The following is a 14,753-nucleotide window of genomic DNA, read 5'->3' as shown; positions in this document are numbered from 1 at the left end:
ATTTCCTGTCATTTGTTTTCCTTTTTCCATTTTTCTCTTTTTTTTTACCTCTTCTTTTTTCCTTTTCATCTTTTTGTAATCCCTTTTATCATTTTTAATTTTGTTTCTCCTTTTTTCTTCGTTTTTTCAATTTTTTAATTTTTTTTAAATTTTCCTCACAGCTATGGCTATGTTGGAGATTAGACCATTTTTGAATGTCAAATTCAGATAACATTAATGTGAAAACAAAATGTTTACTTCCACATAATAAGCTTCAAAGCTTCCTGGAGCCGCTACACAGCAACTGAAGAGCCATATGTGGCTCCACAACCGCAGGTTCTAGAGGTTCTGCACCATTTTCTAGCACATTCTGCGGCCTGCTGGTTCTTTTTATTTGCCTCTGGACTGAACTTATTTCAAGCACAGTGTGTTTTTGTTGGCTCCTTTGAACTTGCAGACCTTGACGTCCTTACTTCTCCCCTTGTGTTGGTTGTTAATCGTTTGTTTGTTTGTTAATAACCGCACCACCGTCAGCATTCTGTCCTTCCACCATTCTCATTTTGAGATGAAGCATTCTGTGCCCGTGTTCAGACACCTCTATCAGACAAAGACATTTTAATTGACGTCTTCAGATTTCCTCAGAGAGCCAGTGAACGTGGACTCTATTCAGCCCCGTGACGTTTTGTTTTTTTCCTTCTCCATTTTGCGGAACAGATGGGCGGGAGCTGAGGCGGCAGAAGGACGAAGCGTCGGGAAGAGCGACGAGATGACGGCTGAGATGTGGGAGAACGGCAGCTCTGCCAGCCCCTCGGCGGACCTCCCCCTGCTCCTGCTCACGTTCAACGACAGCGATCTGAACGCGACGCACCTCGGCGCCTCCAACGCCACCGGCCCCGACGGCGCCTCCGGCCCCAGCGTGGAGGGCGTCCTCATCCCGCTCATATACATCGTCGTGTGCGTCATTGGCCTGGGCGGCAACACGCTGGTGATCCACATCGTCCTCCACTACTCCAAGATCGAGTCGGTTACCAACATCTACATCCTGAACTTGGCCATCGCCGACGAGCTCTTCATGCTGGGCCTGCCGTTCCTGGCGGTCCAGAACACGCTTCAGTCGTGGCCCTTCGGCTCCTTCATGTGTCGCCTGGTCATGACCGTCGACTCCATCAACCAGTTCACCAGCATCTTCTGCCTGACCGTGATGAGCATCGACCGCTACCTCGCCGTCGTGCACCCCATACGCTCCTCAAAATGGCGACGCCCTCAGGTGGCCAAGGTGGTGAACGGCACGGTGTGGGCTCTGTCCTTCCTGGTTGTCCTGCCGGTGGTCGTCTTCTCCAACATCCAGAAGGTGGGAGGCACCTGCAACATCGCCTGGCCTCAGCCCGCCAACATCTGGAGCGCCGCGTTCATCATCTACACCTCCACGGTGGGCTTCTTCTGCCCGCTGCTCATCATCTGCCTCTGCTACCTGCTCATCGTCTTCAAGATACGCAGCTCGGGCAAGAAGGTCCACGCCACGTCCACCAAGCGCAGGAAGTCGGAGCGCAAGGCCACGCGAATGGTCGTGATCGTCGTGGCCGTCTTCGTCTTCTGCTGGCTGCCTTTCTACGCCCTGAACATCATCAACGTGCTCCAGTCGCTGCCGCCGGAGTACCAGGGCCTCTACTACTTCGTCGTGGTTCTCGGATACGCCAACAGCTGTGCCAACCCCATCGTCTACGGCTTCCTGTCGGACAACTTCAAGAGGGGGTTCCGGAAAGCTCTGTGCCGCTCCACCCGCAAGGTGGAGAGCCACGAGCCCCCGGAGCACCAGCAGCCGCAGGACGAGGGGCGGCGGGCGCTCATGCCCAGGGAGAGCCCGAGGCGGCCCGTCGGGGACGAGGACGAGGACGAGGAGGACGTCTCAGAGATGACGGAGATCTACAGGATCGCCCAGAACGGAAACGGCGGCTTCCGGCCGCAGAGCTCGCGGCCGCCGTTCTCGGAGCAAGGTCAGGCGCCGGGGGCCACCGAGCCGCCATCCCCGGACAGGAAGGGCAGCGGCGCGGACGCCAAGGGCAACGACCCCGTCGGCGGGCCGTCTCTGACCGTCCCTCTGCTCCTCAACGGAGCGGCAAACGGCAGCGTTAAAACTCTGCCCGAGGAAAACACGGAGCAAAGCGCCTCGCTGGAGATCAGCTATTTATAGTGCGAACGGGCGACTCCAGACGAATCCACAGAGGAAAAAACAAACGAATCCTCACCGAACACTTTAAAAGAAAACTCAAACAAGCCTTAAAGTGGATTTTTCTGATCAATTGAATTGGTGACTACTTGTGAAATGTACATACCTATTGATACTTGCGTGTGTGAACGTAGAACTCTGTGCCTTTATTTAGTCCATTCGCAATTTTTTGTTGTTGTATTTTGACCCTCTGTGACCCATAATGTGACGATCGTTTACTCAGGTTTTGTTGTGTTTACGCTTGAGTCTAACTTCCGCTGAGGACGACGCAGCCTCTCGATGTGGAAAACTGAAATGATCTCTATGTGCCGGTAAAGTTTTGTCCATTAACGTCGAAACACAACTCTGCAGAGTGCTGGTTTAGTCAACAAACTTGTCTGTAAAGCAGCTCTCCGATTGTAAAGACAGAAAACTTTTGTGTTCTGCTTTTCACATAGTGCTTCAGAGACGTGACACAAATAAAGCTATTCTGCTAGTAAACTGATGTTAAGGCAGCGTTTACACGACAACGGTGTTCGGAGTCACGCAAAGTGTTGAAAATGCAGTGGAAAAGGGTGAAAATGCAACTTTTGGTAAATGCACCATCTTCCTGGAAAGGGGGGGAATATAACATTTTGAAAAGGCTCCGTCACCATGGAAACAGGTGGAAACGTAACTTTCTGAAAATGATCCGTCTCTGTGGAAACGAGGGTAAATGCAACTTCTTGTAAACGTTCCAACCCCGTCTCTGTGGAAACGGGTGAAAACAAGTTTTTGAAAACAACTCCCACTTCATATAAAAGGATGAAAACGCAACTCAAAAACGCAAACACTGAATGGCTGCTGCTGGTCACCACGGTGGTCGTGAACAGTAGTTGTGCACACGCTCAGTAGAGACGATCAGAACACAGTTTCCTCCATGGTGTCATGACTGCCAGTCCATATTCTCCTGGACATGGTACTTTTATTTTGACAGTCACCGTAGTAACAATCCCACTTGGTGGTCTGTCCACTAGAACGTGTTCTCCCAGTGTCCATGTTTAGAGCTCATTGTTGTCTGCTGCGTGTGTGTGTGTGTGTGTGTGTGTGTGTGTGTGTGTGTGTGTGTGTGTGTGTGTGTGTGTGTGTGTGTGTGTGTGTGTGTGTGTGTGTGTGTGTGTGTGTGTGTGTGTGTGTGTGTGTGTGTGTGTGTGGTGGCTTCATTACTAAAACAGCAGCACCAACTAGTGGACCAACATGTTAACTACATCGTTTTCAGTGTTTCTTCAGTTTCAGTGTAAACTGACATCGTTTTCTCAATGATGCCGTGTGAAAACCAAACTTTTCTGAAGCTACACCCACCTCCAATGAGTTTCCACTTGTTAAGTGTAAACAGGCCTCAGCTCAGGTTATTGATCGCGTCCTGCCGCGGTTCATTGAGGAGTCGGGAGCCCCGGTGTGTCTGCTGTGGGTGGGCCGGTTTATATTTAGCATCCTGCAAACACAAAGCTCAGCCTGCTGCTCTCGTTTCTGCTGCCACTCTTCAGCCATCACGCCTACACACCCACCGAGGAGCTGCCGGCTCTCATTACGGACACATTAAAGGGGGGTTTTGTCCGGCTCATAGCTTATTTGCCCGGCCCCCGGGGCAGGTGGAGATTGGCTCGGGCCGAGAGGAGCCTGCGGGGAGTGTGCTATGTCTCTTTTCTACTGTTAGAGTGAGGCTCTGCTTCTAATTGTGGCTCTCACTGCTTCTCGGAGGAGTGATAAGTCAGGAGACCTGCTGGTGACTTCGCTCTGTCTGCAGACACTCACCCACGTACAACATGGAACAGGACTCAACTTTTCTCTAATAGCCTATTATTCACTTTTTGGGGGGCAGAAGGAACTATGGAAACCCACAGAAATCCATTCTATCACACATGCACACACACACACTACACAGCTCACTCTCACAGCCTTTATAATCCTATTGCTCATTTGAAAGTGTTTTATGACCAAATCAGCCTCTAATTCAGCTCTAATGGTGTCATTGTTGGTGCTAAAGCAGCAATCAGCTTCCGGATGAAGTCTGTTTCAGCTTCTATTGGATTGTGTGGAGAAATAAAAGCCAGTGTTTGTTGTTCTCATCTTAACATCACATTAACATTGATTAAAAAGATGTTAAACTGTACCTTGGGAATAAAAATAAACAAAATAAAGGCTCGATATCCAAGTAAGCAAAATATGACATAAGAAATAACCCAAATAATATCAGAAAGAAAAAAGACAACAAGAAACTCCAAAATAAGGACAATTCCTCATCATATCCAGTACAGAAAGGAGAGGATAGAGAGCGTAAAAGACCATTATTATTATTATTGTTGTTGTTGTTGTGGTTGTTGTTGTTGTTATAAGGCCTTAAGATAGTTTTATAGTCCATAGTTTTGAATAAAGTCTTTTATTTGAACATTTTATTCCTTTCCTCATCGCCACCGTACTGCTCCTTTAACGTGACGTCACTTCCGCCTTCCGCTTTCCTTTTCCTCTCTGGCCGGCGCCTCGTCGGTTCTTCACGCTGTTTGAGAATCGGATTGGAAACCGAAGAAAAGAGGAGTTTCCCGGCTCTCACGGTAAGCTCGCGGCGATGTGTGCACAGGGATGTTGAGCGCGTGTGTTTTCAGTTCGACTTTGAGATACAAAGGAGATAAAAACGTGTGTTTGTCTGGACACGTCCTCCCGGTTAGCCTCGTTAGCTTAGCCCGCTAACCCGACCACCTGGTTGGGTTAATGGTGTTAGCATTAGCCGTTAGCAGCGCGAGTCACGGGGAACGAAAGAGTAACAAGAAAGACGCATAATTCTATGAGAAACTGAGCTTCTCTTCTTTTAGATGACACGTTTCACCCGATAGGAGTTCGGTTATCATATATCTTTGTTTAGAAAGTGTTTTTTAAAAGCGCATCTGAGCTTGAGCTCACGGTGATCGGGCGTAACAGACCCTGGGCCTAGAACCAGGTATCCGGATCAAACCCGGGCCCCTCATCTCCACTCAGTGTTTTGTATTTATTTACCACGAAATGACTGGAATGATGCAAAATGTAAGGAGCAGATCTTTTGTAGCAGTAAAGGAAACGTGCACGTTGTTCAAAGTTATGTTGATAACTGTGTTAATATTGTGTGTTTCTACACATGCTAGGCTTGTATTTCAATGTGAAGTCAATGAACAGAGGATAAATCTATATTTATTGTGACTACGTTTTTGAATGAACTCAACTGGAGGGTTGATTTAATAAAACCCTCACCACGTTAATCACATATCCTCTGTAACTCATTCTTTCATCTCCAACTCCAATCACTAACAAAGTAGGCGATTACCTGTCATATTTAACATTATGTAAAATCAATCTTGATCTCTTCTGCTATTTTCTTGTCTGTGAAATGTGATTAAATTATGACATTTATTGTTTTTAACTTGTAAAAGCACACCAGAGTATATTGTAAAAATTATGTAATTTCGGCTACTATAAACCACCACGTTCCTCCTGGGTTTGTGGGGAGTTTTTCTGCGCAAATAATAAATTCGTCTCACATAAAAGCAGTGGCCTTGCTCATGTAAATTTTCTTCCTGAATTCAAATAGTCTGTTAAGAGTTTATTCAGAGCCAAGTGACCATATTCGGTTATTTCTTACCTTCATTTATTGCCGTGAAGTGTACTTTTTGCCATGTAGGACACTACTTAGAGCTTTGATTGATAGATTTTTCCTCTCTGAAGCAGTAAAGTGTGGCTGAGAGGATTGAGCTGCAGTGGATTGTTTCCATGCATCACTGGAGTAAATTAGGAGGTGATGGAGTTCTCTGAAGCAAAGGTACTTTCTATCTGCCACAGTTGGAGCGTCGATGATGACTAGCCCACTGCGCAAACTGATCAGTGCCTCGTCTTCCTCGTGGTTCACTGCTGGAGAAATCAGTGCTGCTCCTAGTCTGAGACCTGCTCCGTGTGCTGCCCCTTTTACACACCCTGTGTGAACTCTCAATCAATCCAACTTGGGTTTTTTTATTTATTTAATTAATGTTTGTTCTCTGGCGTTTGGGCTTCAGGTCATGGCAAAGTTCCACGCCCCGGTGATCCAGGACAACCCGTCCGGGTGGGGGCCGTGTGCGGTCCCGGAGAAGTTCAAGGACATGCCCTACCAGCCGTTCAGCAAAGGAGACCGTCTGGGAAAGGTCTGCTTCCAATCATAATGGGAGCTAGAAAAACAGGAGTTTCCACGGTTTTACACAACATTTTCCAATGAAAACTCAAAACGTTCCGTCTCCTTGAAACGGGAATGCGACCAATGTCTCCTCCGTCGTGTGATGACCCCCGTCCTATATCCTCCCGGGACTTGGTCGTCCTATAGTCCACGTAATTCTCTAGAAAAGTATCTGAATGGACGTGTCCCTTCTGTGTTTCAGGTGGCCGACTGGACCGGAGCCACGTATCAAGACAAGAGATACACCAGTGAGTGTTCCTGCTCGGTCCCACCAGGAACTTGTGATTGCACATCGTCATGGAAACCGCTGACGTGGTTCTGAGCGCGTTGCGTTTTGTCCCCCTCAGATAAATACTCCTCCCAGTTCGGCGGCGGCAGCCAGTATGCGTACTTCCACGAGGAGGACGAGACGAGCTTCCAGCTGGTCGACACGGCCAAGACTCAGAAGACGGCCTACCAGAGGAACCGCATGAGGTTTGCTCAGGTACGGACCGGCTCCCGGCGCCGCGCCCGTCGTCCCCCTCGCTCCCCGCTGACCGCGCCGCTTTCTGTTCCCCGCAGAGGAACCTGCGCCGCGACAAGGACCGCAGGAACCTGACCCAGTTCAACATGCAGACGCTGCCCAAGAGCGCCAAGCAGAAGGAGAGGTCAGAACCCGCCGCTCGTGCTTTAGGAGGACTTTCTGAGTCAGTGGAGGATCTTCCTCTGGAAAGAACCAGGTTCTAGTTCTGGTCCAGGACCAGAGTTGGTACCAGTTCTTTGTCTTTCCACTGCCAAAGCCAGTTCTGAACTGGTGCTACACTGGCTCCACTTCTCTGTTGAGCCAGAGAGGAACCAGGCCGGGGTCAGACGTGTCATCAAGTGGGGGCGGAGTTATCTCTGGGGTTAACTCTGGAGTTAACTCTGGGGTTAACTCTGGAGACGGAGGAAGCGTTGGCTTCTTCCCTCCCACGGCTTCTCCGTCTCAACCACCACTCACTTCTTATGTGCATATTTACAAACGGAGTATACTCGTCCATATTTACGAAGAAAATAGCAAACAATACAAATAAGCAGGAAATGTGTGAACGGGATCTAAAATGCACATCGTCGGTTTGATTTCGGACAAAGTTTCTGATCCAAAAGTCCGTGAAACATCTTCAAATTGTTGATTTAAGTATTCATGTGTCTGGTAGGAGTTCTAATCTGTTACTTTGCTTTAAACTTTCCTCCTGAAGACATTTCTTAAACTATATTACTTTACAGAAGAGTTATTTCAGACGTCACAGATGAACATTTTCCACAGTTTGAAAAACAATAATGAAAGATTCGTCTGCAATCTGTTTGTTCCTCAGTTCCCACAGGATTTGACGTGTTTCTTTGGGGTCTTTTTCTGTGTTTTCAGGGACCGAATGCGTCTGCAGAAGAAGTTCCAGAAGCAGTTTGGTGTCCGTCAGAAGTGGGACCAGAAGTCTCAGGTTATTTTCCTCTTACGTTTCCACGGCGGCGGCGCAATATTCTGGAGTTTATCACCTTCATCTCCAGCTGATTGAATTATTCAGTCATTTCTTCTTCTTTTTTTTTTTTTTACTTTACTTTTAATCAGACATGAGTTGATTTGTCAGACTTCAGTCGGTGTTTGTTGATCACATGTGTTAAATATCCAGACGTTTGTTTTAGATTAGATCAGACTCTATTAACCCCCCAGGAGGGAATTGGGTCCAAAGAGCAGCTCCATATTGGACATTTAGTTAAAGACACTGAGGACAGTTGCACACCAGAGAATCAACTTTGCATATTTAAGTAGATGACTATCGAGAGCAGGGGTCGGCGACCCGCGGCTCTTTGGTCCCTCCACTGCGGCTCCTTGAGCCTCGGTCCCACTGCAGTTCATCCTGGAGGGACGTAAGGAGGCAAGGCCACCCAGAGAGGGACGTAAGGAGGCAAGGCCACCCAGAGCGCAGTCCCGCTACAAAGAGTGGTAAAATGTAGGGTCGTGAACGACGCAGCGATGTAACGTCATTACAACAAAAATGAAGAAGGTAGAATTGCGGCTGCAGGTCATGACAGCGACTCAACTGGTGTCTGAAGCTTGGAGCTTCCTGTACCTTTCAGAGTAAAAGCACTGCGGAGTGCCGACAGTTCCAGGTTCATTGCAGACTTGTTGAGAGTGACGGAACATTCTAGTGAATTACACAACAACTACAGGACATTAAAGCCACAACACTCACACTCATGGTTCTAACAATCCACATCTCCCACATTTATCTTCCATTTTAATAATGTGGAGCGATAAAGGAGCTGATAGCTGCAATGCATTATGGGAGTTTCTGTTGTGTTTAAATGTAGTTATTGGGGGTTATGTTAGGTTTGTAGTGTTGGTAATAATTGTGTTTTTGTTGCTTAGTTCATGTAGTTTAGTTTATTAGTTGTAAGTCGTCGACCAGCAGTGAAGAAGGTTTTGTGTGTCGTGTCCTCCTGGCATGGTCTTCCTGTGGGACTGTCAAAATAAAATGTGTGTGGCTCTCTGGGTGTTGTGTTCAGTGGAAAACGGGACCAAGTGGCTCTTTGAGCAGTAAAGGTTGCCGACCCCTGGTCTAGACCTGTACACATAGAAGTCCATTAGAGCCCAGTGGGGGAGTAAATCCACACGATGCTTGTTGGATTCAGTGGGAACTTCCCTGATTTCTTCCTGGTACCGTCATCCGCCAGGCACAGCTGAAGCCTCGAGACTCGTCAGTAGAGGTCCGGAGCGACTGGGAGGTGAAGGAGGAGATGGACTTCCCCCGTCTGATGAAGATGAGATACATGGAGGTGGCCGACCCCGTCGACATGTGAGTGCAAGGGACCGGGGTTTCTCCAGATGACAGTCACTGCGGAGACGCTTGAGGAAACGTTCTGAACCAACGGCCACCAGGATACTGGGAACTCGCAAGTGTTTTATTCTGAAACTCCCAGATCTCAACCTAAAAATAATGTCAAGCAAGCAAAGGTGCAGAAAAGCATTTTCTAGAGAGAAGGGGGATATAGTTGAAGAGGAAAACTACATTTCAAGATCTGCTAGAACGACACTGAAAAGGACGAGTCCGGCAGCAGCAGGGGTTAAATTGTGGAAATAAAACATGAACCGGTTTAAATCATATCATTAGTAAGTGTAAGAAAGAAGAGCAACACTTTTACTGAAGACAGCCAGAGTGTATTATATGTATATATTGGTATAAAATATATTAATACTTAATAAACATAATATTATAGAATATTCTTAATTTAAATATTGCCACATTATATTTTGTATTTAAAATGTAATTGATGACATTTAATGTACATTCATGTGTGTGTGTTCTTTTGTATATATGTTTTATGGGCATGTATAAACTATATTGAATGTGTATTGTAGAAATAATAATAATGGTTAAAAAAAACTATTTCTGTGACATGGAGAGCCTTGTTTTGTTTATTTGTGATGCGGGTCGGTGTGACGGAGGTTTTGCTTCGACCGTCACTCTTTCACTCTGTCTTTGTTTTTCTACAACCGCCCAATTAAACAATGGCCTCCTCTCCCTCAGCGAGTGCTGCGGCGCCCTGGAGTACTACGACAAGGCCTTCGACCGCATCACCACCCGCAACGAGCGGCAGCTGAAGAGCATCAAGAGGATCTTCCACACCGTGACGACCACCGACGACCCCGTCATCCGCAAGGTACGGCCAGGCCACGCCCCCACCCCGCCGTCACTGGAGGCGGGCTCTTCACGTTGACGCTTCTCCTCCCCCCGTCTCTCAGCTGGCCAAGACTCAAGGCAACGTGTTCGCCACCGACGCCATCCTGGCCACGCTCATGTGCTGCACGCGCTCCGTCAACTCCTGGGACATCATCGTGCAGCGAGTCGGCAACAAGCTCTTCTTCGACAAGAGGGACAACTCCGACTTCGGTGAGGCTCCACGGGTTTCTTCACAGTCAGTGACACTGAGACCCGAGATCTCCTGGTGGTTCCATGAACACTTGGCCAACTAGCACCAGCCTCAACGCCAAATCTGGGGTTTTGTGTGTGGTGGGAGGGGGGAGAAAACCCACAATGCAACAGTTGCAGTAGAGGTTTTCCGGACGTTTCGTTGTGCTTTTTGCAGCAGAAGGTTCCATTAATCTGCTTTATGTTGACATGAGTCATTTTCAGTTGGGATAGTTTGGCCTTTGTGAAAATAGATCGTTTTATCATGTAGAATCGAGGAAAGTCACGACAAATGTAAAGGTTATTATGGAACCAGTTTCCTGGTTTGGCCCCCTCAGGATGGAGAGAGAGAGAGAGCTTTATTCCTCCCCAGGGGGAAACACAAACTTACAACAGCTCAAGGTAAAAAGGTGCAGAAATTATAAAATTAAGGGATTAAAATATGTAAACATATGTAAGTATCTAAACAAGAGCAAAAAAATAGAATGTCAAAATAAAAAAATAAAACAATCCAGTAAAAAAGAAAGAAATCCTCTAAAAATAGAGTAAATTGCCTGTGTGTGTGTGTGTGTGTGTGTGTGTGTGTGTGTGTGTGTGTGTGTGTGTGTGTGTGTGTGTGTGTGTGTGTGTGTGTGTGTGTGTGTGTGTGTGTGTGTGTGTGTGTGTGTGTGTGTGTGTGTGTGTGTGTGTGTGTGTGTGTGTGTGTGTGTGTGTTTTTTTGCCGTGGAAACGTTAAACATGTTCTAAAGCCTAGATTCCATATTTCCGGGTGACAACAGGACACATTTCTTTCTCTCATCCTCCGTTCAATAGGATTCTGTCGGTTTTGAAATCGCTGTGTTTGTTTTCCTGTCAGACTTGCTCACGGTGAGCGAGACGGCCAACGAGCCGCCTCAGGACGAAGGGAACTCCTTCAACTCCCCCCGTAACCTGGCGATGGAGGCCACCTACATCAACCACAACTTCAGCCAGCAGTGTTTACGCATTGTGAGTGTCAGAAACGTGACCCGACGAGCTCCTCCAGGGCCCCCGTTCACCTCCGCCTTCTCCCCCCCCCCCCCCGCAGGGCGGCGATCGCCACAAGTTCCCCACCTCCAACCCGTTTGTGGAGGAGGACATGGACAAGAGCGAGGTGGCCTCGGTGGCCTACAGGTACGAGTCCGGCCGCCGTGCGTCCCACCAGACCGGCGGGCAGTCGGGGTTGTAACCGCCGCTGTGGTCGCTCCAGGTATCGCCACTGGAAGCTGGGAGAGGACATCGACCTGATCGTCCGCTGCGAGCACGACGGCGTGATGACCGGGACCAACGGCGAAGTGTCCTTCGTCAACATCAAGACCCTCAACGAGTGGGACTCCAGGGTGAGACGACCGCCTTCACGCAGATCTACTACACACAGATCTACACGCCGATCTACTCGCAGAACTACTACACGCAGATCTACTCGCAGAACTACTACACACAGATCTACACACAGAACTCACAGAACTACTACACGCAGATCTACTCACAGATCTACTACACACTGATCTACTCACAGAACTACTACAGACAGATCTACTACACACTGATCTACTCAGAACTACTCACAGATCTCCATCACACAGATCTACACACAGATCTACACACAGATCTACTACACGCAGATCTACTCAGAACTACTACATGCAAATCTACACACAACTAGCTCACAACAGCTCTACTACATGAATTCTATTAACTTGTTTTGGGGGTGGGTGTACCGACATGAATGAACGAGACAGTAAATTATTGCTATTTAAATACCGTAATTCTCGGACTATAAGCTGCTACGGTTTTCCACATGCTCTGAACTCTGAGTCTTAAACAATGACGGGGTTAATGAGCTTCATGCTGCTGATACATGGGTGATGCGTTCAGGTGCATCACGTAACTCCAACCTTTCTTTTTCTTTTTATTTGGTGGGTGTGGCTTATATTCAGGCGTCACTAGTGTGGAAGTGATGATGTCAATACGTGACTCTGCAGATAGTTTCCAGACTCCAAGACGACGAATCGCGTTACAAAGCAGAATCTTATTAAAAACACCCAAGTCGACCCAGGAGACCTGGGCTGCAGTGCATTGTGGGACGTCGATGGCGTCCTTTGGATTGAGGCGGGAGTTAAACTGACCCGGGCCGCCGTTTGACTGTCCTCAGTACTGCAACGGGGTGGACTGGCGCCAGAAGCTGGACTCCCAGCGGGGGGCCGTCTTGGCCACGGAGCTGAAGAACAACAGCTACAAGCTGGCCCGCTGGACCTGCTGCGCCATGCTGGCCGGGTCCGAGTACCTCAAGCTGGGGTGAGTCGAGCGGTGGGCCGGGGTGGGGCGGGGCGGGGGGGGAGGACCCAGCCCGAACGTGCAGTAACGCCCTCCACGTCCCCCAGGTACGTGTCCCGCTACCACGTGAAGGACTCGGCCCGCCACGTCATCCTGGGGACGCAGCACTTCAAACCCAACGAGTTCGCCAGCCAGATCAACCTGAGCATGGAGAACGCCTGGGGCATCCTGCGCTGCGTCATCGACATCTGCCGCAAGCTGGACGAGGGCAAGTACCTCATCCTCAAGGACCCCAACAAGGTGAGGACACGCACACATACAAAGACACACACACACACAAAGCCAGCCGGTGTGTGACCACTGCGTTCCTCCTCCACAGCAAGTGATCCGGGTCTACAGCCTGCCTGACGGCACCTTCAGCTCCGATGAGGAGGAGGATGAAGAGGACGAGGAAGAGGACGAGGAAGAAGAAGGTGGGTCTCTGCTTGTTCAAACTCTTAAACGCTAAACGGGATGAAGGATTCACATCCGTTTGAAACTCCAGTTCTGATCGTAAAATAAGATGAAGTTACGATCATTTTTTTGATTTTCATGATATTCCTGTAAAATGTTCCAACGGTGTTTACGTTTTTTTTTTTTTTATATATAAAATTCTTGACAAAACACTTTTGTAATCCTATTTTCTGTACGTGTTTTAATTGTATTGTGACTTGAAAATGCCTGAATATTTGTCATTTCTTTCCTCTGGTTGTTTCCAGATGAAGAGAATTGAAGATTTCCTCCAGTGACCAAACCGGCCTTCGTCAAACGTGCAGAAGCAAGAAGTTAATTCTCTGTGACATTCAATTAAAGTCAACAGATTTGAAGTCTTTTCGTGGTCCTTTAATGAGGTGGGGGGGGGGGGGGGCACTCAGTGATCAATCACTGTGACAAACATTTAAATTATGAACCATCTTGTTGGTTTGACACATAAATTATATTTGTAATGTGACTAAATGTGGAAAAGTTAAAAGGGATCAATATTTTTTTTTTAAACCACTGACTCTTCACACCCAGAAGAAACTGAATTGTTTTAAAGGTATATACAGTATAGTGTACAAACAATTGATGTATGTATCATATAGAACTTTTTGATCTTTAATAAGATAGAATAATCTCGAGAAAATGTAGGAAAAATTAGATTTTTCTATGCAGGATATTAGACAAAACTTATTTAAACCACATGAATTAAGCAAGTGTATAGTTAACAGTATAGAAGTTATATGGCCACAGTTATGAAATACACTATTAAAACAAAGCTGTGGAACAATGTCCTGCCACTAGATGGCGCCCACTGCATTAATGTGCTTTTTCATTGTTTGACGGGTTAACAGGAAGGTTTTAATATATATTACTATTCATTAGTGTTTTCCAAAGAAAAATGTCATGGATTAAAATGATTGTATGCGATCTCGTCGTATAATAAATGATTAGAATGGATCTCATCTATTTCATCAATTTTTACTGTTACAAAGGCAGATTAAGGATTGACCGTAACAAACTGAATTCTAAGATCTGCTGTTTATGTTTAGCAGTGGAATTATTATTAAAAAGATTCCAAACTGCAATATTATGAATTTATTTCAACGTATCTGAAGAACTCATGTTCAGCTTTGTCTGATTTCCATGTTTCTTTGACATTTTGACATTTACACGGTCACATTCATCCAGTCACATTCACACACGGGTGCACATGCTTTAATTCAGGGTTCAGTGTTTTCCCTCAGGACATGTGGACAGGAAGAGATGGTGGACCGCGATTCGTTAAAAACAAAACACTTCAGCAGTTCGACGGCACATTCTCATTTTACTGTCCATCACTTGTCTCTAAAACATTAAAAGTAAAAGTAATTGTGTGCTTAAGATAGTTTCGGTTTGTTTGTTTAGACATTAGGCATTGTCTTCTGAAGGCAGCGCTCTGCACAGGCTTTATAAAGCCTATTAGGAGGGTTGGAGCAATTCTCCATCCGTCAATCAATCTTCCACTTGATCTGATTCAGTGTCGTCTGGCTCTGCTGACAATCGAGACAATCTGGGCTCCAGGTGACAAAGGACAAAGATTCATACGAATGGTATAATGTAATCAAAAACATCT

The 14,753-nt window shown here is 47.0% G+C and overlaps 2 protein-coding genes across 5 annotated transcripts; both read left to right on the top strand.

The window, feature by feature from the left end:
* Positions 1-745: 745 nt before the first annotated feature.
* Positions 746-2,170, top strand: LOC308141446 (somatostatin receptor 3; the record flags this gene model as incomplete). The annotated part of the gene is made up of 1 exon (XM_080511613.1): positions 746-2,170. One exon carries the CDS (start codon positions 746-748, stop codon positions 2,168-2,170), a length of 1,425 nt encoding a protein of 474 aa, XP_080367739.1.
* Positions 2,171-4,691: 2,521 nt separating this feature from the next.
* Positions 4,692-13,485, top strand: eif3d (eukaryotic translation initiation factor 3, subunit D). Of its 4 annotated transcripts, none has more exons than XM_080512198.1 (17): positions 4,692-4,776; positions 5,921-6,011; positions 6,244-6,369; positions 6,601-6,646; positions 6,746-6,882; positions 6,960-7,045; positions 7,783-7,855; positions 9,096-9,211; positions 9,944-10,076; positions 10,159-10,306; positions 11,181-11,311; positions 11,391-11,476; positions 11,553-11,682; positions 12,498-12,640; positions 12,727-12,919; positions 12,999-13,092; positions 13,378-13,485. In XM_080512198.1, exons 2-17 carry the CDS (start codon positions 5,991-5,993, stop codon positions 13,389-13,391), a joined length of 1,677 nt encoding a protein of 558 aa, XP_080368324.1. In that variant the 5' UTR covers positions 4,692-4,776; positions 5,921-5,990; the 3' UTR covers positions 13,392-13,485. The 4 variants fall into 4 exon arrangements, with proteins under 4 accessions (XP_080368324.1, XP_080368325.1, XP_080368327.1 ...); XM_080512199.1 differs by having other exon boundaries at positions 5,918-6,011; XM_080512201.1 differs by lacking the exon at positions 5,921-6,011.
* The last annotated feature ends 1,268 nt before the right edge of the window (positions 13,486-14,753 follow it).

The sequence above is a fragment of the Blennius ocellaris genome, assembly GCF_963422515.1.
Source record: "Blennius ocellaris genome assembly, chromosome: 16".
Taxonomy (NCBI): domain Eukaryota; kingdom Metazoa; phylum Chordata; class Actinopteri; order Blenniiformes; family Blenniidae; genus Blennius; species Blennius ocellaris.
The sequence above is the reverse complement of the archived record's forward strand: the minus strand, read 5'-3'. Positions and strand labels throughout refer to the sequence as shown.

Coding starts and splice junctions, on each gene's coding strand:
- eif3d (XM_080512198.1), top strand. CDS start 5,991: ATGGAGTTCTCTGAAGCAAAG. Junction 7,856..9,095: donor AGTGGGACCAGAAGTCTCAG/GTTATTTTCCTC, acceptor CGCCAGGCACAG/CTGAAGCCTCGAGACTCGTC. Junction 10,307..11,180: donor GAGGGACAACTCCGACTTCG/GTGAGGCTCCAC, acceptor TTTTCCTGTCAG/ACTTGCTCACGGTGAGCGAG.